Source organism: Bos javanicus, chromosome 3 (genome assembly GCF_032452875.1).
Source record: "Bos javanicus breed banteng chromosome 3, ARS-OSU_banteng_1.0, whole genome shotgun sequence".
NCBI classification, from domain to species: domain Eukaryota; kingdom Metazoa; phylum Chordata; class Mammalia; order Artiodactyla; family Bovidae; genus Bos; species Bos javanicus.
In genome coordinates this window covers 9,218,947-9,244,330 of record NC_083870.1, presented here as the reverse complement: position 1 = coordinate 9,244,330, position 25,384 = coordinate 9,218,947, and the positions used below count along the sequence as shown (strand labels likewise).

Genomic DNA, 25,384 nt, shown 5'->3' with positions numbered 1-25,384 from the left:
TGGCAGTGCTAAACTTGAACCCAGGGGCTCTCTTTGACTTGAGGTGTCCAATTCTGATTTTCCCTACAGGAGACCTGGAGAAGGAAATGGCAACCCACTCCAGTATTCTTGCCTGGAGAATTTCATGGACAGAAGAGCCTGGCAGGCTACAGTCCTTGGGATTGCAAAGAGTCAAACACGACTAAGCGACTAACAGTTACTTACTCACTTAAACTTGGACCCAAGTTCTGGACCCATGGCATCCTGCTGATCCCAGAAACATGTTTGGAAGACCATTCAGGGTAATGTAATACAGTAATCAGGGCTGTCTTTCTGGGAGAGGGTAAGATGGGGCACTGAGGAGTCTAGAAAGACTAATTCCCTGGAACAAAGGACATTTCCACCCCACCTTGGATAACTGACTTCAATACCAGAAAAAATGAAGGTACATTTCTACATTTACCTTGTGAGAAAATCTCCTACCTTCTCCTTTCTTGCACAAAAGGAACAAAACCACTGAAGGTAGAATGACTATAAGCACAGAAAGCACAGCCAGCCCACTCATCAGTCCAGTGTGGCGAGTATGGGGGGTCATTGTGATGTCTGAAAACAGAAGATTCAATGAGACTTGACTCTCAGGAGATGGGCCAGAGAGGTTAGGCAAGCTTGTCCACATTCAAGAGCACTATCCATACTAGGTGCCCTCCAGGGGAGTGCCAAAGCTACAAGGAAAACTGTACTGCCCGCTATTAAAGGTCAAGATCAGAAACTGAATCAGGCAGCTGAGTGGGGACTGCCTCAGAATACCCTGAAATGCCTGGCATCTCCCAGAAGGCTTTGGACTCTTTTCTGGGGCTTACTGGGAGGAGAAGCACCTTGGGTCCAGCCATGCCATAACGAAGGCCCCTTCCTCTGGAGAACTTGGGCCAGTTTCAGGCCTTGCTGCAGGTCAGAGTGAATTTTGAGACTCCAAGAGAGATGGCCAGAGATGCTTGGTTACCTGCACAGAGCTGCTGGGCAGAGATGGAGTCAGAATTGTTGCTGACAGGGTTCCACGCTGTACACGTGTAAGTCTCCTCTTGGTTGTCAGGGGTCTGGAAGATTTGAAGGACATTGCCCTCTTCCCCTCGTGGACTCCAACTGTATGTCACATTCTTTTCTTCTTTATCCACAGAGCACATCAGTGTGACATTACAGGTGCTGTTCACAGATGTCACGAAACTCTGAGTAATTTTTGGCTTCTCAAGACGACCTGTGAGGAGAAAACACATGAGCCAGTGGTAAGCTGGAGATGACCTATATCAGCCTGAGGGAGTCAACTATTAAATTTTCAGACATTTTCATGAGGGTTGTTAAAAACTTACAATGAAATACATTTTATTAGTAACAAAGCTAATAAATCCTCAAAACTCATCACTTTCTAATGTTTTTAGACAATTTACTTTTTTATTTGTTTTTTTTGGCAGTGCCATGAGGGATCTTAATTTCCCAGCCAGGGATCAAACCCATGCCCCTGTGGTAAAAGTGCGGAGTCTTAACCATTAGAATAATAGGGAAGTCGCAATTTACTGTTATCTATGCTCTAGGAGTTATTTATATCTATCATATTTATTCCTTGTAATGATGTAAAATGTCTTCCCAACTCTGCATGACTTAAAATCAGCTGTAGTGGGAGTATTTACATCAAAGGAATTGGCAAATGCTACAAACTAGGGCTTGATTTATTGCTTTTCTGATTGTCACTTCAGACTTAAGAAAGGAATGGAGGAGAGGGTTCTAAAGCAGATTAAACAAACAAACAAAACTGAAGATTTTACATTGTGACTAGCACACAAAAAGTCAGAAATATTCTTCTAGAATTTGAGAACCATCATCCAGTTCAGCAAAGAAGTTACTCACATCATTGATGAACAAATGAAGTTCCAATACATGTGTCTTCGCTGAATCACTTTTTTCTTATTAGTAAGCTTAAATTAAAATGTCAACCAATACTTATGTTGATTGTGTTCCTGCATTTTCATGTTGGTTCATTCATCAGTTGCAACCACATGTCGGCTAGGGATATAAATGCTCAGCGAAAACCAGTGAATGCATTCTGTGAGAACAACTGGCTATATGGAATTTACAATAAAGGCTATTGTATATTATCACTTATACAATTGTGTGCCACATCTCCTTTATGTCAATACAGTTTATAGTGTGTGTATACAGACACACACATCATTAAGAACTGGTTGAAAATTTATCAGCACCCCACTGTATGACACAATCTTTAAACATTTTTGTTCGGCTCTGTTTTCTGGTCAATGTGTGTTTTCTTTTCTTTTCTTTTTTTCATTTATTTTGTTTTAAAGTGCCCATGATGAAAACTTCAAACCTCTTTAAAAGTTCATTTCAAAAAATGGTTTTACTAAAACAACCAAAAGGTAAATGATAAAAGTTTTAGGTGTAAAGGATTACGAAAAAACCAATTATATGTAAGTTCATGCAATAACTAGATCTGGAGCTGGAAGAAGTACAGCTGGAAAGATCCTTTGCCAGGAGATAAGAAAAGGACCATATTCAGAGTATATAAGTTCAGTTAATTCTTGGCAAATCTGCTATGATGTGGTTTGCCCCTCCACTACTGCCATGCGAGGGAGGGAATAGAGGAAGGAACTGGCACATAACTTTCTAATTAACATAGAGTCTGTAAAAGCAATACATTTGGCAGTGTAGAGACAGAAACCATTTGTTTGTACCTGTGAGGATGTGAAAAATGGGAAGTAAGAGCTGTAAAGGCTTTGATTCCAACCTAATCAGAAACTCTGGTTCTAAGAGTCTCTTGTGCATGCTTACACTCTTTGTGACCCTGTGGACTGTAGCCCAGCAGGTTTCTCTGTCCATGGGACTCTCCAGGCAAGAATACTGGAGTGGGTTGCCATGCCCTCTTCCAGGAAGAGTCTCTTAGAGGGGAACATTCCAGATGAGAATTAGTGATGACTTGGCAAAAAAGCTTCTAAATAAGTTTGGAGTAAAGACCTTGATTAGCTGTGACAGTGATAGATACAGATATACATGGTGAAAAAGGAACCAAACTGTGTGTTTCCTCAGAAACTTGATTAACAACAGTGTTTCAATCTCTGCTTGTTGTTCACTTGTTTTTAGAAAGTTTTTTTTTTTTTTTTTAGTGAATGTTAAGGTGGTGGATAGTGGTGAAAATAGGATTCCATCTCATTTTTCTCAGCAGGCAAAGAGATGTTACTGTTAGGTAGTTAGAATTGGAAAAAGAAGTCCAAAATGGTGGTGGCTAAAAGACAAAGAAAGAAAAAAGCCCACAGAAACAGAACAAAAGAAAATCTGAGGACCAGACTGAGAGCCTCAGGTGAAACAAACAGCTTTCTGGGTTAGCCCAGTTTACATAGGGCAGGCTCAGGGGAAGGAGACAAAACATATAAAAAGAGGAGCCAAGATTGAGACTCTCTCCTTTTGGGTCAGCCTGCCCTCATGCTTCGAGGGTGTACTACCTTTTGTTTGCCAAATAAAACGGGGCTGTAATCGGGCTATAACACTGGTCCACCATTTCAAATCTTTGCTGCAGTAAGACAGAATCTAGGAAATTACACACTCCCCTGATGACATATCTGGTGCCATAACTTGGATGTAACCTGGCTGAAACAACCTCAGCTCAGCCCCATGAGGCAGAGACCAAGCACAGAAGAAGCCTGACAACAGTCACGTGGCAAAAGGTCATGTGGTGGAAGCTGAATGCCAAGGAAACCCAGCCCAGTAGAAGTGACAAGAAGCCTAGTATGCTGAAAACAGGGACAGCAAAAACAAACTCAGCAGGAAGTTCACACAGCTCAGTCTCAGATTCCAGAAGACCTCCAGTTAAGGTAAGAGGTCCTTGCCCCGATCGCTGGAAGGACATATGGCTAACAAATCTTAATTCCTTTACAATCTCGAGTTTCTTGTTTCCTTGAACCCCCTGTGAACAGGTGAGCAGCAGTGGGTGCAGTTGAGGGTCTCTGGCACGGGGCTACTTCTCAGTGTGTCCTGAAGGCTCCACTATCTGCTATGCCTTAGTAGCTGTTGCCCAAGTGGGTGAGGGTTATTCTGTTCTTAATGTTCTTGGTGCCAAGGATCAGGCCAATGAAAACTATGGGTACAGGTCAGGCATTTAGCAGTTTTTCTGACAGGCTATGAAGGGGGTTCCTCGGCATGCTTTTCCCACTGCTTTTTTTTTTTTTTAAACTTTACAATATTGTGTTAGTTTTGCCAAATATCAAAATGAATCCACCACAGGTGTACATGTGTTCCCCATCCTGAACCCTCCTCCCTCCTCCCTCCCCATACCATCCCTCTGGGTCGTCCCAGTGCACCAGCCCCAAACATCCAGTATCGTGCATTTTACATGCTTCAATGCCATTCTCCCAAATCTTTCCACCCTCTCCCTCTCCCACAGAGTCCATAAGACTGTTCTATACATCAGTGTCTCTTTTGCTGTCTCGTACACAGGGTTATTGTTACCATCTTTCTAAATTCCATGTATATGTGTTAGTATCCCACTGCTTTTTCTCCCATTCTTCAGCTCCTCTCTCCATCTGTGCCACTGTTTACAAAATATTGGGCAGGTCGTCATCTTTCCATCTCCAAAAGTTGTGTTTGAAACTGTTTACCTAAGATTGGGACTCAAACTCATATGGCAGGACCTAATGAAACTCAGGTTTTTGATGTCTCATTGCAAAAAAATTCAGTGAGAGACACAGTGATAGGTAAGGGGTAGATTTGTTTGGATTCAGAGAGAAGCACAGGCCACAGAGTGTGTGCCATCAGAGAAGGTAAATGCGTTGGCCGTGAAATGTGTGGTTAGTTTTTGTGAGCTGGCCGATGTCATATGCTAATGGGTGGGAGGATCTTTCCAACAATTGGGGAGCCATCCACTCCTTGGTCTTTTGGTAGTGCCTTGGAACTGTCATGGCGCCTTTGGGTGTGTCATTTAGCTTGCAGATTGAGGATCAAGGCCTAGTTGAATTTGACTTGTCTGCCATCTTGGACCCATTTGATTCTGATCAGTTTATGTTATGCCTATGCCCTTGGGCTATGTCATTCTTTCAAAAGTTGTGCCCTGGCCCCTTCCCTCCTGTTTCATGCTCTTACAGGCCCACCATGTTGCCTCTACAATCTTCTGGAGGGACAACCAGAAAATAGCTGGCCCTTGGGAGGGAAGTACTATATAATATCCAATCCCTCTAGAGATTCAGGCCTTCATCTTCCATGTTTCCTACAACATGTGTATCAACAGCGCCTCTCAGTGAACCTGTTAGGGTGGGTGACAGGCCCACAGTGCCTGCTAGAGGTCCATCTGTTGGTGGCATCCCTTCAAGAGCAATTGGGCTTCCAGGGACAATGTTTGCCACTTTGGGAGTGAACCCTGCAGGCCTTTTGGGCCCAAACCCTTACCACCCTTCCCCTAAAGTTACAAAAGTAGTGAAAGCGAAGTCGCTCAGTCATGTCCGACTCTTAGCGACCCCATGGACTGCAGCCTATCAGGCTCCTCCGTCCATGAGATTTTCCAGGCAAGAATACTGGAGTGGGTTGCCATTGCCTTCTCCAAGGAGAAGGTTACAAACATAACCCTGATCAAATCTCCACTCCACTTTTATGGAACACCTGATCTGTTGCCTCTTATTAATTTGTTCTCAAGTCACTTACTAACTCCTGCAACCAGGACCCTGCCCCCTTGTAGGCAACATCACCACCCAGCTTATTATTAAAATACTCTTAATGCCCCTAACAGGACCAGGTAACCCTCTCCTTTGCCATTACTTCTGTTACTACCTAAAGTGGGCCTATGACAATGAAATGTTGATCTCTAGGAGATTGTCAAGCCTCAAACTCCCTGGGGATCCGCACCTTGACCCTTAGCTCTCAGGTTGCAACAGTACTGGGTAGGATAATCTTTAGAAAGACTCACCCCTAAGGAAGTCCACCCATAAAAATAGAAGAAGGTCTATTAGTTTCTTCTCCTTTTTTCTTTTTCTCCCTGTCATCACTGTCTTTTAGATGGGAAATAACCAATCAACTTCCTTACAGGTGCCCTTGAGATGCATCCTTGATAACTGAAAGTTGTTTGATCCTCTAAGGAAAAGTTGCTTAAAATTCTTTTGTGCCACTTCGTGGCCACAGTATTCTCTGGGGGATAAGGAACACTGGCCTGATGATGGGAGTTTAAATTACAATACCATCCTACAGTTGGACTTATTCTGCAAAAGATAAGGGAAATGGACAGAGATCACCTATGTCCAAATTTTCTTCCACCTAAGAAATATGAAGGAACTCTGTCTTAAGTATGGGATTGTTGTATGCCCTAAAAGTGAGCCTACTAGGCAAATGGTGTTAGGCATAGACAACTAAGAGAAGGAAGCCTCCCATGAAGGCTCACCTCCCATGGCTCCCGAGTTGCCTGGTGTTCTTTCCTTGTATCCAAGTGTGCCCCCATATCTGGGAGCACCCCCTCCACAAAAGCCAACTCAAGTATGTCCCTTAGTGAAACTGGAGGAGAATTTGGATCAACCTGGGTCCATAAGTTCTTCTCCCACTTAGAACTAAGACTGATAAAACAAGACCTGGAAAGCTATCCAGATGACCCAGGCAAATATATAGATACATTCCAACACATTACCTTGGCCTTTGACTTGACGTGGAAGGACATCATGGTCATATTGAGTCAAACTTTATCTGACCCTGAGTATGCTAGGGTCATAAAGGAAGCCTGAGGGTATGCTACAGGGCTTCAACAAGTCAAGCAGTAAATATCCAGTGGGGGAAACTGCAGTCCCCTCCTCAGATCCTAACTGAAATTATAATGACCCTGAGCACATCTGGGAAAGGGATTACTTTCTGATCTGTGTAAAGGTAGGGCTAAAAGCAGCCCAGCAAAAAGTAATCAGCTATGCCTGGGTCTCAGCAATAAGTCAGCAGTCCAGTGAGAACCCCACTGCCTTTCTGGAAAGGCTAAAAGAGGCCCTCCAAAAGTTTACCAATCTGAACTTCGACTCTTACAAGGAACAGGTGATTTTAAAGGACAAATTCCTGTCCCAATGTGCATCAGATATTAGGATAAAGTTACAACAACTACAGCAGAAGGACCCTTCTGCTTCTTTAAACGGGATGGTCCAGACAGCCACCAGTACCTTTTATAACAGAGAACGAGAGAGGGACGTCAAGGCCGAGGAAAGGGAGAAAAGGAAAGAGACAAGGCATACCCAGATGCTGGCCGTCCTCCAGGGAAGCACTATGGCGAACCCCGAGTTCTTAAAGGACAAGGCACAAGGCAAATGCCTAATCTGTAGACAGGTGGGACACTGGGCCAAAGAGTGTCCAAACCATGACAAGTCTCCTAAATGGCTTGCTACAAATGCCATCTATTGGGACATTGGGTGGCATTCTGCCCTTGGGACCCAAGAGCCTCAAGGTCAAGCTCCAAGCCTTCCCTCACGATGGTTTAACAGGACTGAAGTGGCCCGCTCCAGCCAGCCTGCCTGTCACAGATAATCATCACGGGGCTGGAGCCAAGGGTGCAGCTGGATGTGGCAGGTAGGTCTGAGAATTTCTTGGTTGACACATGGGCTACCTACTGTGTCCTGACCTCCTATTCTAGAGGCTTCTCCTCCCAAACCTGTACCATTTTGGGTGTTACAGGAAAAACAATTACAAAAAGATTCACCCAAGCACTTCTTTGTTGCTGGAATGGACAAATATTTTCCCACCAGTTTCTGGTGGTCCCTGAGTGTCCTACTTCTTTATTGGGAAGAGATAAACTCACGAAACTGGGGACCACCCTTGTGACAGGAAGCTTTTCTACAGCTTCTGGTTACTACTGAGGAATCCAATATACCCTCTCCAATAGGGAGGGACCAAAAACTATGGGAGGACAAAATTAACCCCCAGGTTTGGGACCAGGGAACTCTTGTACAAGCCCACCAAGCTGAACTGGTCATCATTGTCCTCCAAGATCCCACTTGGCTTCCAAACTGGAAACAATACCTCTCAGAAGAGAAGCTTGGGAAAGACTACAATCGCTAATAAAATTCCTTGCCTGTGGGCTATTGGTCCTCACCAGTTCACCGTGTAACACCCCAATCCTCCCTGTAAAGAAAAAGGATCGGACCTGGTGAATGGTTCAAGATCTCTGGATTATAAATGAAGCTGTGGTCCCCCTCCATCCCACAGTACCCAATCCCTATGCACTCTTGGGATAAATCCTGCCCAGTGCCAAGTAGTTTACAGTCCTGGATCTTAAGGATGCATTTTTTTGCATGCCACTGGTTAAAGAATCCCAATATCTTTTTGCCTTCGACTGGGAGGCTCCAGGAGAAAAACACCAACAGATGACTTGGACAGTATTACCTCAGGGGTTCAGAGATAGCCCCTACCTGTTTGAGCAGGCTTTTAGCTGGGATCCCCTAGATCTGATTCTGGGACCTTTGGGAAAATATTACAATATGTAGAAGACCTACTATCTGCTCTCCGGATGAGAAAAATGCCCAACAACATGCAATTCAGATTCTTAACTTTTGGCAGAGAGGGGATATAAAGTCTGTGCTAAGGCACAGATGGTCAAGACAAAGGTCACCTACCTGGGAGTTCAGATTACACATGGGTCATCTAGGAGGTTGTCCTTTGATCAAGTACAAGGAATCTTCCAGTTGCCCTCCCCCACGACTCGAAAACAACCATGAGATTTCCTGGGGCTAACCGGGTATTGTAGAATCTGGACACCCAATTATGATCTAATTGCCCAGGCCTTATATGAAAGCTTGAAGGGAGGGGGTGATTTAATCCCATTGATGTGGGGAAGTCCTCAAAAGGAGGCAGAGGATACACTAAAAGAAGCCTTAACTCAAGGACAGCCTTGAGATTGCCAGACCCAGAAAAAGCATTCCACCTGTACATGCATGAAAATGAAGGAATAGCCTTGGGAGTGTTAACTCAAAGGTTGGGACCTGAGCCCCAGCCTGTAGCTTACTTATCCAAGAGGCTCGACCCAACTTCCCAAGGCTGGCCTCCCTGCCTTCTAAATCTTGCTGCTATTGCAGTCCTGATAGGAGATTCTTTAAACTCTCTGGAGAAGGCAATGGCACCCCACTCCAGTACTCTTGCCTGGAAAATCCCATGGAAGGAGGAGCCTGGTGGGCTGCAGTCTGTGGGGTCGCTAAGAGTCGGACACCACTGAGTGACTTCACTTCACTTTCACTTTCACTTTGGGGGCAGACTAACTACTTTTACCAGCCACCTAGTGAAACAACTCCTGAATAGGAGAGGCCATTTATGGATGTCTGATCAAAGGATCCTCAGATATTAAGTAGTGCTGATGGAAAATCCAGGCCTGACTATATCCCCTTATGAGGTTCTTAATCAAGCTACCCTCCTACCTACCCCCAAGGGCTCTCTCCCTTTCACTCTTGCCTAGAAACTTTGGATTACTGGACAAAACCCTGAGAGGGCTTGTCGGAAGATCTAACCAATCCTGAGGAAATCTGGTACACTGATGGAAGCAGCTTTGTCTTGGATGGAAAAAGAAGAGCTGGATATGCAGTAGTTTCCTTGAGACCATAGAGGCTAAACCTTTTCCAACAGGTACTTCAGCCCAATTGACTAAGCCTATAGCCCTGACTCAAGCTTTAGAGCTTGGAAAAGGAAAAAGAGTAGCCATTTACACTGACTCCAAGTATGCCTTTCTGGTGCTACATGCACGTGCTGCTATTTGGAAAGAAAAGAGGCCACTTGACCACCCGAGGGTCCCCAATCAAATATGGTGATCAAATCCTTAGGCTCTTGGAGGCAGTCCATCTGCCAGATGATGTTTCAGTCTCCCATTGTAAAGGACACCAAAAAGGGAGCACAGAAGTGGCACAAAGGAACCAAGCAGATGATCAGGCAGCTAAGAGAGCAGCATTAAAAAACAGTGATGTAGTAGTGGTTGCCACCTTAGTTCCATGGGCTAATTTGCCAGAAATTCCTTCATATACTTAAGGTGAGACTCTTAAAGCTAAGAGTGAGGGCTTTCAGGAAGATCATATGGGGTGGTTCCAAAAGGAGGGACTCCTTTTTCTGCTTGGGAACCTTCAATGGAAGTTGGTTAACTCCTTACACACCACCACTTATTTAGGGGAGAACGCCCTCCAAAGGTTACTAGAAAGGTCCTTCAGAGGAACAGGCCTCCAAACAGCTGTAAGGCGATTGGCCTCCTCTTGTCCCACTTGCCAATTAAACAATCCCCAAGAAGCTCAAAGACCCCAGCTGGCCCAGCCTGTCCAACGGTGTGGGACCTAGCCAGAAAAGGACTGGCAGATGGACTTCACCCAGATGCCAGTTTCTCAAGGGTATAAATATCCTACTAATCATGATAGATACATTCACAGGATGGATTGAAGGTTTTCCCACCCAGACTGAGAAGGCCAAGGAGATGGTAAAAAACTGCTCCATGAAATCGTTCTGAGATTTGGCCTGCCCAAGTCATCACAAAGTAACAATGGGACATCATTTACTTCTAAAGTCACCCAAGGGGTCTCTAAAGCGTTGGGCATTACTTATTATCTCCATTGTGTCTGGAAGCCTCAGTCTTCAGGAAAAGTAGAAAGAGCCAACCAATTCTTAAAATCAGCGATAAAAAAGATAACCCGGGAGATCTCCCTGGGATGGAAGGAGGCTTTACCAATAGCTCTCCTCCACACCTCTATTGCCCCTAAGGAACAGGTTGGTCTTAGTCCTTATGAGATGCTATATGTGAGAACTTTTGTTTATGCCAATGACCTCTTCCTAGATCCAGAGGCTCAGACCCTCGAGTCTTACACAGTGGTCACTGGGTAATTCCAACCAGATATATTCTTGTGGGGTGTCAACCAGGACCCAAAAGATTCTAAAGAGCCACCACTATATGCTTCAGTGACTCAAGTCCTAATTACAGTCTGGAAAGATGGGTCCCCAACGACTCAACTCCAGCCCACATGGAAGGGCCCCTACGCTGTAATACTTTCTACCCCCACAGCAGTCAAGTTTTCAGGGCATGATTCCTGGATTCACTACTCATGAGTCAAGCCATGGAAGAAAACAGAAGAAGACACTCAATACACCTGTGAGCCCCTGGAAGATCTCAGAAAACTGTTCAGGACCACAAATGAGTGCCATTCTAATGAACACCCCCAAAATTAAGTTTCTGGGGATAAGATTTCTCAGGACAGCTCTTAAGAGCCAACACAGCCTGGAAAGGGTTATACTCCAAAATAGATAGGAGATAGCTCTCCTGATCCCTGAACAAGGAGGGACTTGAGCTATCTTGAATGAAATGTGTTGTTTCTGGGTAAATACCTCCAGCCAAGTTAAAGAAAGTCTCACAGTCCTCAAGAAAAACATTCAGATCCTATGGGATCTCAAAAAACGAGCTGGAGAATTCTTGGGGTGGCTACAATCTCTCCTTGGGAATCCTTCTCGTGGCAAGGGAGGATTTGGAGTTGGCTAATATCCCTACTAATCCCTGTTATCACCATTTGATGCTGCTTATGATTGCTCCATGTATTATCAATTGTCTAACCCATTTTATCTCTGCTCAAGTCAACAAGCTACAACATGCGGTGCCAATTCAACAAGGATGTATAAAACTATACCTGACCATGGGAAATATCACTCACCCTTAGATGGACACCGCTATAAGGACTCTGAGGATTGCGATAAGCAAGAGGGGGAGGCCCAATGCCCTTTGGTGTCCCAGCTCAGCAGGAAGTAGCCAGAGAGACCTCGACGCCCTATTCCCAAAGAATTGGGCCACCCACCTCTTGAGGGGGGAATGTTAGGTAGTTAGAATAGGAAAAAGGGGTCCAAAATGGTGGTGGCTAAAAGACAAAGAAAGGGAAAAGCCCACAAAAATGAAACAAAAGAAAATCTGAGGACTGGAGTGAGAACCTCAGGTGAAACAAACAGCCTTCCTGGCTAGCCCAATTTACATAGAGCAGGCTCAAGGGGAGGAGACAAAACATTTAAAAAGGGGAGCCAAGATTGAGCCTCTCTCCTTTTGGGTCAGCCCACCTTCACACCTTGAGGGTGTACTATCCTTTGACTGCCAAATAAAACAGCTGTAACTGAGCTGTAACACTGGTCTACCATTTCAAATCTTTGCTGCAGTGAGTCAGAACCGAGGAAATTACACACTCCCCCAACATATCCTACACAAATCTGATGGGCAGTGAAGATCAGAGTTGTGGCTGACAGGCTTTCATCTTTCCAAGTCAAAGAATGGGGAGGCCATTGGAGATCAGCTTCAGAATCCAGGCTCCACTGTTCTCTAACTATAAAATTGTGAAGAAGGTATCCAGTGGTACTGAGCTTCAGCTCCCTCAATTTTAATGTGGGGACAACAAATTTCTCTAGCTAGGGTGGTTGAGAGGATTAAATGAGTTATTACACAGATAGACCACTCTACTATCCATCAATTTGTCTATCTATCATCACTCTATTTATGCTCATATGTACTTTAATTTTCTATTGAAGAGGCAAAATAAACTGATAAGAGTGACTGCCCCTGAGAAGGGAGAGTTGCATTTCACTGTATTATCTTTTGTGCATATGTTGCCTAAATATGTATAATCTTTATGTATTTTTAAAAATTAGTAGAATGTCAGTCAAGTACTGTCCAGTAAATGTCAGTTTTTTCTCTTTGTCTTCTCAGCTTACTATTCCAAAAGCACAGATTTTGTTGTATGGGAATTCTCTAAGATTTTATAGCAGAAGGCAATGGCAACCCACTCCAGTACTCTTGCCTGGAAAATCCCATGGACGGAGGAGCCTGGTAGGCTGCAGTCCATGGGGTTGTGAAGAGTCGGACACGACTGAGTGACTTCACTTTCACTTTTCACTTTCATGCATTGGAGAAGGACATGGCAACCCACTCCAGTGTTCTTGCCTGGAGAATCCCAGGGACGGGGGAGCCTGGTGAGCTGCCATCTATGGGGTTGCACAGAGTCAGACACGACTGAAGCGACTTAGCAGCAGCAGCCTTAACTACAGACGGTAAAACATCTAAAGACTGAGTGGGTAAAACTAAACATATAAAGGGATGAAAACAAATATCATAAAAATTGAATGCCCTTTTTATTTTCACAAGCAAAGGTCTTGAATGAGTCAGATATTTTCTGAAGTGTCCAACTTGGGTATGGTTCTTTCGATTATGCTATATTAATTGAGCACTTATAATCACCAGACCTTGTATTAGGACCCGGGACTACTATGCTTAACTCATTCTTTCATTCAACAGATACTTCTGCAGCACCCACTGTATGCCTGGCAAGGTGGGAGCTGGGGATATAGTGATACACATCATATACAAATCTCTGCCTTTATGGAGCTTGAATTTTAGTGGACTAACTATATACCTGAATTGTATTAGCCACATTTCTGTGTTTTTCTACTGTGGGGCAGATGGAGATGGTAAAATCCTTGAGACATGATTCAAATATTCTCTATGCTAGAAATTAGTGCTGAGAAAATGTTACTCACTTATGTCATTTAAGGTTTTCTAATGGTGAAAATAAACAGATGATGTAATAATATATTTTATTTAACTCACTATATCCAACATGGAATCAATATAAAAATAATTAATGAGATATTTTATGGGTTTCTTTTTTGATAATAAGACTTTGAAATGGAGAGAGTAACAGGCAGGAAGGTTTGGGTCCCCAAGCGGAGGAAATAGACTGCAAGTAACAGACGCTTTTTTTCCACTCTTTTAAGTGGCAGGAAGAAACAAACTACAAGTGTCAGATGTTTTTTCCCTTCTCTATACAAAATTAAAAGGAGGTTTCTTTTAAAATTCAGTGTTGCCATGACGACACGTGGTTGCCTGAACTTTTGTCAAACCTTGAGCTAGTCAATGCGTTTTTCTTATGAAGATGTTCTCTTAAGCTATGTTAATGAAACTATGTATTTGCTTGGAAATCTGCCTTTCCTCAAGATTCATGTCAATTGTTTTATGACCCAGGATAACTCACCTTGTGCCAATGCTATCTTAAATGCATGTTGTGGGTGAAATGCCTGGTGCAACTTTCTCAGTTTTGAGGCATTTTCTTTCTCTAATTAGCAGCTTGCTAATAGGTATAAATTTTATTGGCATCACCAGATGGTCAACACCAAAATCAGACTGATTATATTCTTTGCAGCCAAAGATGGAGAAGCTCTACACAGTAAGCAAAAACAAGACCAGGAGCTGACTGTGGCTCAGACCATGAACTCCTTATTGCCAAATTCAGACTTAAATTGAAGAAAGTAGGGAAAACCACTAGACCATTCAGGTATGACCTAAATCAAATCCTTTATGATTATACAGTGGAAGCGAGAAATAGATTTAAGGGCCTAGATCTGATAGATAGAGTGCCTGATGAACTATGGAATGAGGTTCGTGACATTGTACAGCAGACAGGGATCAAGACCATCCCCATGGAAAAGAAATGCAAAAAAGCAAAATGGCTGTCTGGGGAGGCCTTACAAATAGCTGTGAAAAGAAGAGAAGCGAAAAGCAAAGAAGAAAAGGAAAGATATAAGCATCTGAATGCAGAGTTCCAAAGAATAGCAAGAAGAGATAAGAAAGACTTCTTCAGCGATCAATGCAAAGAAATAGAGGAAAACAACAGAATGGGAAAGACTGGGGATCTCTTCAAGAAAATCAGAGATACCAAAGGAACATTTCATGCAAAGATGGGCTCGATAAAGGACAGAAATGGTATGGACCTAACAGAAGCAGAAGATATTAAGAAAAGATGGCAAGAATACACAGAAGAACTGTACAAAAAAGATCATCATGACCCATATAATCATGATGGTGTGATCACTCACATAGAGCCAGACATCCTGGAATGTAAAGTCAAGTGGGCCTTAGAAAGCATCACTATGAACAAAGCTAGTGGAGGTGATAGAATTCCAGTTGAGCTATTCCAAATCCTGAAAGATGATGCTGTGAAAGTGCTGCACTCAGTATGGCAGCAAATTTGGAAAATTCAGCAGTGGCCACAGGACTGGAAAAGGTCAGTTTTCATTCCAATCCCAAAGAAAGGCAATGCCAAAGAATGCTCAAGCTATCGCACAATTGCACTCATCTCACACGTTAGTAAAGTAATGCTCAAAATTCTCCAAGCCAGGCTTCAGCAGTATGTGAACCGTGAACTTCTTGATGTTCAAGCTGGTTTTAGAAAAGGCAGAGGAACCAGAGATCAAATTGGCAACATCTGCTGGATCATGGAAAAAGCAAGAGAGTTCCAGAAAAGCATCTATTTCTGCTTTATTGACTATGCCAAAGCCTTTGACTGTGTGGATCACAATAAACTGTGGAAAATTCTGAAAGAGATGGGAATACCAGACCACCTGACCTGCCTCCTGAGAAATCTGTATGCAAGTCAAGAAGCAACAGTTAGAACTGGACATGGAACAACAGACTGGTTCCAAATAGGAAAAGGAGTACGTCAAGGCTGTTTATTGTCATCCTGTTTATTTAACTTATATGCAGAGTACATCACGAGAAATGCTGGGCTGGAAGAAGCACAAGCTGGAATCAAGATTGCCGGGAGAAATATCAATAACCTGATATGCAGATGACACCACCCTTATGGCAGAAAGTGAAGAGGAACTACAAAGCCTCTTGATGAAATTGAAAGTGGAGAGTGAAAAAGTTGGCTTAAAGCTCAACACTCAGAAAACGAAGATCATGGCATCCGGTCCCATCACTTCATGGGAACCAGATGGGGTAACAGTGGAAACAGTGTCAGACTTTATTTTTCTGGGCTCCAAAATCACTACAGATGGTGACTGCAGCCATGAAATTAAAAGACACTTACTCCTTGGAAGGAAAGTTATGACCAACCTAGGTAGCATATTGAAAAGCAGAGACATTACTTTGCCAACAAAGGTTCGTCTAGTCAAGGCTATTCTTTTTCCTGTGGTCATGTATGGATGTGAGAGTTGGACTGTGAAGAAGGCTGAGCGCCAAAGAATTGATGCTTTTGAACTGTGGTGTTGGAGAAGACTCTTGAGAGTCCCTTGGACTGCAAGGAGATCCAACCAGTCCATTCTGAAGGCGATCAGCCCTGGGATTTCTTTGGAAGGAGTGATGCTAAAGCTGAAACTCCAGCACTTTGGCCACCTCATGCAAAGAGTTGACTCATTGGAAAAGACTCAGATGCTGGGAGGGATTGGGGGCAAGAGGAGAACGGGACGACAGAGGATGAGATGGCTGGATGGCATCACTGACTCGATGGACGTGAGTCTCAGTGAACTCTGGGAGTTGATGATGGACAGGGAGGCCTGGCGTGCTGAAATTCTTGGGGTCACAAAGAGTCGGACACGACTGAGCGACTGATCTGATCTGATCTGAATAGGCATAAAAATCCTTGCTAAAAACCAACAAGGGGGCACTCTTTCTGTCCTCTCTGATATCTATGTCAGAAGCTTTCTCTATATCTTTTATACTTCAATAAAACTGTATTACACAAAAAGCTCTGAGTGATCAAGCCTCATCACTGGCCCTGAATCAAATTTTCCTCCTCCAGAGGCCAAGAATCCCAGTGTTGTTCACAGCTCATAGCAGCAACCTTTCAAAATCTAGTGTGTATTTTACATTTACAGCACATCTCGATTTGTACTCATCATCTTTCAAATACTTAGGAGCTACATGTAGCTACTGACTACCATATTGGACGGGGCAACTCTAGATGAGCACTTCTCAAACTGTAGCACACATAGGAATAGTCCAGAGAGAATGTTAAAATACAGATTCCTGGACTTCACCACCAAAGGTAAGGACTGGGGCCTGAGAATTTGCATTTCCAATAAGATGCTGCCACATACAGACCATAACTTGAATAGCACTGCTTAACACACCACACACCTGCCAGTGAATTCAATTTTAGTGATAATAACTGTACTAATATTTGACCTCTTAAAAGCATTTTGCATTAGCTACTGGTGAAATTAAGATTAAAAACCAAAATGAAATATCACTACACACTCATCAGAATGGCCAAAATAAAATATACTGACAACATTAAATGCTAGAGACACCAAATCATTCATACATTTTTTATGGGAATGCAAAATAATTTGGCAATATTTTTAACACTAAAAATGACTTAAAAGTTTTGGAGAGAGTTATCAAGCCATGAAAAGGTATGAAGAGAACTTAAATGTATTTTATTATGTGGAAGAACCCAACCTGAAGGGGTTACATACAATGTGATTCCAACTAGACATTCTGAAAAAGACAAAACCATGGAGACAGTTTCCTCTTTGAAAAAACCCTGATGCAGGGAAAGACTGAAGTGAAAGGGGAAGAGGGTGGCAGAGAATGAGCTGGTTAGATAGCATGACTAGCTCAATGGACATAAATCTGAGCAAACTCTGGGAGACAGTGAAGGATGGAGGAGCCTGGCATGCTGCAGTCCATGGGGGGTCGCAAAAAGTCAGATACAACTTAGTGACTAAACAACAACAATTGAGACAGTAAAAAGATCAGTGGTTGCCAGGGGTGGTGTGGAGGGGTGAATAAGCAGAGCACGGAGGGTTTTCAAGGCAGTGAAACTACTCTGAATGATACTATAACGGTGGATAAATATCATTGTATTTTACCATTACCCATAGAATGTACAATACTAAGAGCAAACCCTAATGTAAACTATGGACTTTGGTAATGATGTATCAATATACATTATTAACTGTAATGAATGTATCACTCTGGTGGGAGATATAGACAATGTGGGAGTCTAGAACTCCTGTACTTTTACTCAATTTTTTCATGAGCCTTCAACTGCTCTAAAAAATAGAATCTATTTAAAAGGGGAAAACAAAGTTCTGAAGAGTGATGATGATTGCACAACAATGCGAACGTATTTAATGCCACTGAGTGTTACACTTAAAGATAATTAACATGTTAAATGTTATATATATTTAATCACAATAAACAAAAAAAGAAAAATGGATTTAGCATATGATTTCATTCTTGGGCATTTATCTTAAAGAAACAGAAAGTCATTTAATGTAGAAACTTGTACACAAATATGCATAGCAACTTATTTGTAATTGCCCCCAAACTAGAATAGCTTCTTAGGTGATGCCAATGCAGGAGACATAAGGGGTGCAGATTTGATCCCTGGTTTGGGAAGCTTCCTGGAGAAGAAAATAGCAACCCACTCCTGTATTCTTGCCTGGAAAATCCCACAGACTGAGAAGCCTGGTGGGCTACAGTCCATGGGGTTGTATATAGTCACACACGACTGAAGTGATTTAGCACCGAACTAGAAACAACTAAAATATCCCTCAGTAGGTGAATGGTTAAACAAAGTAGCACATCTATACCATGAAATACTATCCAGCAATAAAAATATATAACCTACTGATAGTTGCAATAATTAGGGTGACTCAAAGAACTTATGATGAATGAAAAAAGCATGCATACTGCGTGATTCTATCCATGTAACATTTGTGAAGTAGCATAATTCTAGATATTAAGAGTGGATTAATGTCTTCCAGGAGTTTGGGAGGAGAAAGAGGGTGGTAATGAGTGACTGTAAAGGATGAAGGAATCTTGTGATGTTGGTCCACTTAAGTTTGTTGATTATGGTAATGGTTACATGAAGCTATTAATGTGACTAAGTTGTACAGAACTTCACATATACACATAAATGAGTGCCTGTATAACTGCTGAAATCTAAATAAGCTCTATAGGTTGTACCAATGCCAATTTCCTGGCTTTGATATTGTACTCTAGTTATGTAAGCTGTTACCGTTGGGAAAAGATGGGTGAAATGCACACAGGCACTCCCTATACATTTCTTTACACCTTTCTATGCCTCTATAATTATTTCAAAATAAAAAGGGTTTTTTAAAAGTACTTTGCATACTCTATCTTACTTGATATTCACAATAACTATGGGAAGTAAATAGTATGATTATTTTCATTTTATAGAAAAGAAAAACAAGGTTTACAGGAAGAGTACATTGCTAAATGCAAGCAAAGCCATACCCTCTCCATAAGCATCAATATATTTATGTAAGTACTTATAAGTATGAAAAGATTTAGGGAACCCAACTGTCAGAAATAAAGGTGTTTTTACACAGCAAATTGCAAAGTAAAAATAAAAAAACAAGCCTTCTCTCTTTCTACAACTTACGATAGACTTGAAGGTTGTAGGACCTGGTGGTCGTCACTTTAGCGGTCTCTACATTTATGTCGGCTTTGTAGACCCCTGAGTCTTCAATCCTCAGATTTCTGAGCTCCAGGTTATAGTTCTGACCTGAGACACTTATTCGTTCATGGTAATTTTGGTGGGTTATGGTAACTATGGGTTCTTCTCCGAAGTTTCCTGGTTTTACGAAAGCAACAGATGTTTTGGAATGCCAAGAAATGATGGTAACTTTCTGTGATGGTTGGATATTTAAGGGAAAAGTAGCTGACTCCCCCAGAATCCCATTCACTATGAAGATGTCTGTGTCGCTTCCAGCTGCTTCCAGACCTGAGAACATAAATAGAAAACCATAAACATTTGACAAAACCATAACCATTTGACTGTTGCTCCTTTTAGAATTCTCTTTCTCTCCAGGCTTGAATCTCCCTGAGGAACAGCTGATCCAGTTTCTTGATGATACCTTTTTTCCTCTTTTTTTTGATTTTACTTTAAACATATTTAACATGTTATGATGGCTAACTTTTCTAAAAGATTCTCATTCAAAAATTAAGTTTCCCAGTGAATTTTTTAATTATAAATTTATTTAATTGGAGGCTAATTACTTTACAATATTGTATTGGTTTTGCCATACATTCATTAAAACATATTTATCTAGACACCTAGACTCTAATAAGAGTTAGATGGAATTTGAGAGATTAAGGCTGTAAATCTCCATATTTAAACCTCTGAGGTCTGAGATAGTAAATATTTTCTTTCCCAAGGTCAAATTGCCAAGTGGTAGAAGAGCTGGGGACACGAGCCTGTGATGGCTGCCATGGTCTTTACAAAAAAAAGAGTTACATTTATGCCTCTATTCCTAGAAGATATAGGCAGAGAGTGCTTTAGAGGTCCTGGAGTAAATATGCCCCAAGTTAGTGATTTTGAGGGCTCTTTTTGCTTACTGTCATAACTCCAGTCTGTAGATGAGTACCTGACACATAGAGGGTGCTTAGCAAATATTTGTGGGATGATTTAATAAATTAAATTCAGTTATGTGTTGCCTAGACTCTTTTGGAGCAACTTCTGAAGTAAGCAAAGTTCATTTATTCATTTATACTTTTATGAATGAATGAACATATTTATTCAAGGACAACTTTGTTCTAGATCTTATAGCAAGTATTTATTAATTTGATTATAATACAAATGCTTGTTGAGCCTCTACTCTTTAAAGCATGATGTCAAGAGACTGGGGTACAATGGTGAGTAAAGATAGACATGATTTCTGTTCCCTGGAACGTAAACGAAGAGAACAAGTTTGATAAGGTAACTACAAATAAGATAAAGGTTATGGTACTTTGAGAGAGAATAGGAAAGGGACGTGAGTCATTCTGGGAATCCAGGAATAATTTTGGGATTGTAGTATTCAGTATAAAGCTGAAGGATGAAAATCTAACAAAAAAAAATTAAAAGTTTATTTTGTTCTCTTCTCCATTACCTTATGAACATAAACTGATTTAATACATAGTTTGTAAAATGAATAGCAATATAATTATAAGGTGTTATTTTCTCCCTTTTCTTCTATTCTTTCATTACTCTGTTATTCTCACTGAGCTATATGGTATGAGAGGGTGTTTTGAGCCAGCATGTATGATATTCAAAACATTTAATAACCAATAGACACAAGCACTGACCAATCAAGAAGAGCTTCAGCCATAAACACTAACAGGGCCATTCTGATGAGTACTGACTGCATATAAGCCCCAAAGAGCAGAGCAAAACTTTTCACTTAAGTGGGTTCAGCCTGACTCTAAAGTTTATTCAGGGCTTGGCATAAAGAGGATAAGAATAAAGGTCACTGAGAATACAAGTCATTGTGATGTGTCAGAAAAGCAAAGGGATTTCTTAAACTGATGATGCTGTCTCACTATGACCACCCTTCCACTCTAGCCCAGTACTTTCTGGACAAGCCAGGGACTGCTCACATAAACCTCTTTCCTTTCAGAACATCCAACATTTTCCCTTAGAAGGAATATCCCAGGCAAGGACTGGTGACTTAGTTGGGGTGGGCTAAGTAGAGATGGAGATGTAACAAGGTCCTGGGGTGGGGAGAAGAAGGAGACTAAGGACCCTTATCTACAAACATTTATTAAGTGCTAGGGCTTCCCAGGTGGCTCAGTGGTAAAGAATCGGCCTGGATTGGGAAGATGCCCTGGAGAAAGAAATGGCAAGCCACTCCAGTATTCTCGCCTGGGAAATCTCATGGACAGAGGAGCCTGGCGGGCTACAGTCCACCAGATCACAAAAGAGTGGGACATGACTAAACAAGTGCCACTCAGGGATGAATAGGACATGGTGGCAGCTCTGAGGAACTCAGAGCCCAGAGAATAAGATGCATGTGCATGCATGCGGACAGTAATACAATATGATGAGTACTAAACAGTAAAACAATAGCAACCAAACTACTGGGGGAACAGAAAGCGAGACTAAGCTTGTCTTTGGTGGCAGGAGTCAGAGTTAGCCAAAATCCATTCCTTGAAGGTTAATTCTCCCCAGATAAGCTCTGCCACTGTGTTGATGAGATCTGGTAGAACGGCACTTGGAGTGTCCCAGCCTGAATCCTTGAATGTCCCCAACTGGACATGTGACCTGTGCAGGGTACAGAGACTTGAGCTCAGAAGGACCTGAATTTGATTTAATGCTGTTGTGTTGTCATGAACTTCTTAATATTTCTTGTAAAAAGACCCTATATTTTCATATTCTACTGGGTTCCACAAAGTGTACAACTGGCCCTGGTGCCAGATCTCACAAGGTTTTTTTCTTTTTTTTAATATCAAGTCCTTGTGCCTAATTTCCATTTCACTCTTTGGATTCAGGTTCAGTGTGAGAAGATGGAAAAGGTGGGGGTTCCATAGACTCATAATTCTGGTGGGTTTTCTCATCAAATCCCAGGAAATGGTGGGCAGTTTACTAAGGCTGAGATCTTAGTAGGAGGGCAGTTGTGCAGCCACAGAATGGTTGGTGGGTGGTGTTGCTTTTTGAAGTATATCTTGTCTCCTCTTGCGAGTCATTCAGGAAGTGGTGCTTGGGTATCAAACAGTCAGGGTGTCAGATAGCTAAGCTAGAGGAAGTCCTTTTACTATTTTGTGCTGTGGTGCTGCTGGTAAGACTCCTGGGCTTTCTGAGAAAAAGTGTAGGGCTTGCACAAGCATAATATGTACCTTTGAACACCCAACGGAGGTATGAGGCACCCACAAAATTACAGCAGGCAAAGAAAAGATAGGGAGGATGAAGTCATAGGTGCTATGCTACTTCTACATATGAGCTGGTCAACCTTAATTAAGTCACGAGGCTTTTCTGAGTCTCAGTTTCTTCATCTACAGAATGGCAATAGTAACTATAAAATTTGCTTATCTAATTAGTGATCAGAAAAATCATATATGAGTGGAAACTCTTTGTTGACCATCAAGGCAAAATCAGATCAGATCATATCAGATCAGTCGCTCAGTCGTGTCCGACTCTTTGCGATCCCATGAATTGCAGCACGCCAGGCCTCCCTGTCCATCACCAACTCCCCAAATGCTAGTTATTTCTGAGGTTATTAATGATAACGATTCTCATTCTCATCCTCATCTTAACAATTAGGATATGCCCTTTAGGACTTCCCTAGTCCATCTCTATGATGACCTTGGTAACACCAAGATCATACTGAAGAATGTATGAAGAACCATTATTAAGGGCCAATTCAGGAAAAGCACAGAGGGACAGTTTTCAGTACCACTGCACTTGGTGGCCCCTCTATTCTTCTCTTAAAGACTTTGGTGTTTTAAGAATCTCCATATCAGCCAATGTTAATATTTATTTTTCTAGGTGCTGGGGGGACTCGAACACTATATTAATGTTGGAGGCAACTTTAAGAAAACTTAATTTCAGAGAGAATTTGTGGCACAAAAATATCTTAAGGACTTACTACGAAAAGCACTATGCAAGTCTATGACCAAGACAAGTTCTCTGTCCCTTTTAAAAATTTCATATATGGTTAGGGAAATAAGACACACACACACATATACACACTCATAACTCACCTTTGCAATATGATCTGGTAAATGATAAATTCAAATGAATGGTAGAGACAGTAATTACAATAGGAATTTGAAGAAGGATAGATCACTTTGATCTGCAGTGGTTAGAAAAAACTTCTTGGAGGAAACAGAATTTGAAGAGGACCTTGAAGAGTGAAAAGAATGTTACTAGATAGAAAGGGAAAGAATTAGTGTCTCAGGTCTTCAGGTTCTGAATAAAGGTTTAGAAAGAGAAGAATGTGTGATGCAGGTTGAATAAGTATAGATTTGCTTAACAAAGTAGAGAACAATCAGGCTAGAAATGTAAATTTAGGTTTAGATTTAGGACAGACCTGAGTTTGAAGTCTACACCACAGGCAGGGGGAAGCTATTAAAGTTTTTGAGAACGAAGGCTAATAATGCTTTAGGGTTAGAGTCATATGGTAATAATTTGTAGAAGGAATAAGAGGAAAGAAAAGCTGGGCTTGAAAGACCATTTCAGAGGCTACTGTTAGCCATCTGGGCATGAATCAAGGGGTAATGGGAATGGAAAGGAAGGGATAAATTTGAGAGATAGGACAAAGAACGGCAAGGAATGAAGAGGCATGTCATAAAATTCAACAGTATATTGGGTGTCTAGTTCATGAGAGTGGAAAACTAATAGCTACTGGAATTTGATTAAGTTTATGCTTGGAAGAAGTCAAAAGGAGAAGACAAGTTTAATGTCAGAAACACTGAATGTGAGATGATGGTGCACCACTAAATAAGAAGTTAGAAGAATGGAAGATAAGAAAAGTAAAAATGTATTCAAAGTATTGTTTGGGGGCTGTGGCAGAATCTGCTGGTTGTTTTCCAATATTTGTTTTCTACTTCATTCTTAGTAATATAATCCCTAATTTTTAGCAAGGTGTATGGTCACCTTGCTAATAAATATTAGGGCGAATAAAGATTATATCGCCCAACTTTCTGCAATCTCAGTTTGGTCATGTGACTAAGTTCAGGTCCATGGGACGAAAGTGCAAGTATTGTATTGACTTTTATGTCATTAAGAAGACGGCGTTTGCTTTCTTCATCTCTTCCTTGCTTGTTATAGGCTGGAATGCCATGACAGTGGATCTTGGACATTTTGGATCAAGAAGAGGAAGCCAAGTACTGAGAATCATGGAGCAGGAAGACTCAAAAAGTGTGGATCCCTGATGACCTTGTGAACTATTCTACCAACTGAACTGCCAACTCCAGTCATTTTACACTAACAAGAAATAAATTTCTTTCTTCTTTAAGGAATTCTTATTTTTGAGTCTCTGTCACTTGCCATCAAACTGAAATCCAAGTGGTTTAGGAATCATCTATGGAGAGGAGGTGATTGAAGGAGAGGGTCACTCAGGAAGAGTAGGCTGAAGTCCAAGGCTGAACCTTGTGATAAGTGCTTACAGTTACAGAAGAGGCATTATCAAAAGAAACTGAATAGATCAAGCGATACAGTGGCAAGAGAGGCACCAATAGCAGACAAAATCATGAAACCCAGGAGGAGAAAGAATCTCAAGAAGGTAACTGTCACTGACGTCTAGTGATCCAGAGTCTTCAAGTGAGTTAAAGGCTGAAAATGACCCCTAGATTTGTCCATTAGGAGGTTACTGATGGCCTTTGAGAATGTAGTTCAAGTTAGGATGATTCAAATGGAGGCCAGAGTGTAGTGGATTGAGGATAGAAAAAGTGGTAAAGAAGTGGAGAAGCTTCATAGTGAAAGAAAGGTTATAAAATATAACAAATAGCTAGCTAGAGAGCCAAACAAAACCAATTTATTTTATTTTATTTTAAAATAGATGATATTGAAGGGGGAAGTGTGGTATGGAGAAAAAGAAGATAGAGATGTCCCTGATCTGGGATGGATGTCCCTACGCATGGAGTTCTTTGTTTCTCTCTCATAGGACTTGCCACACTGGGTGGTAGTCATGAGCCCACATGTCTGCTTCTGGACACTGAGCCACTTGAATCCTGGGATCTTGTCTTAAAATCCCAAGCACCAAGCACAGTGAAGTATACACAGGCCACTAAGACTTGTGTGGAACAAAAATGGAAGGGAAATGGTGTGCAGAGAAAGGTATATGTTTTCAGTCAGAGGAGGGTCATGCCTTCATCTGAAGTGGAAGGAAAAAAGGAAAG

At 41.8% G+C, this 25,384-nt stretch overlaps 1 protein-coding gene across 8 annotated transcripts in view; it reads right to left on the bottom strand.

The window, feature by feature from the left end:
• Positions 1-25,384, bottom strand: part of CD84 (CD84 molecule) — a 104,287-nt gene that overhangs the window by 10,023 nt on the left and 68,880 nt on the right. For 3 of the 8 annotated variants that reach the window (XM_061401407.1, XM_061401398.1, XM_061401419.1), the window contains 3 exons: positions 19,170-19,511; positions 980-1,231; positions 463-582 (listed from right to left, as the gene is read on the bottom strand). In XM_061401407.1, coding sequence (XP_061257391.1) covers positions 463-582; positions 980-1,231; positions 19,170-19,511 — 714 coding nt within the window. Of the gene's footprint in view, positions 1-442; positions 583-979; positions 1,232-19,169; positions 19,512-25,384 lie in introns of all 8 variants that reach the window. The other 5 variants (XM_061401447.1, XM_061401428.1, XM_061401438.1 and 2 more) reach the window with 3 other exon arrangements.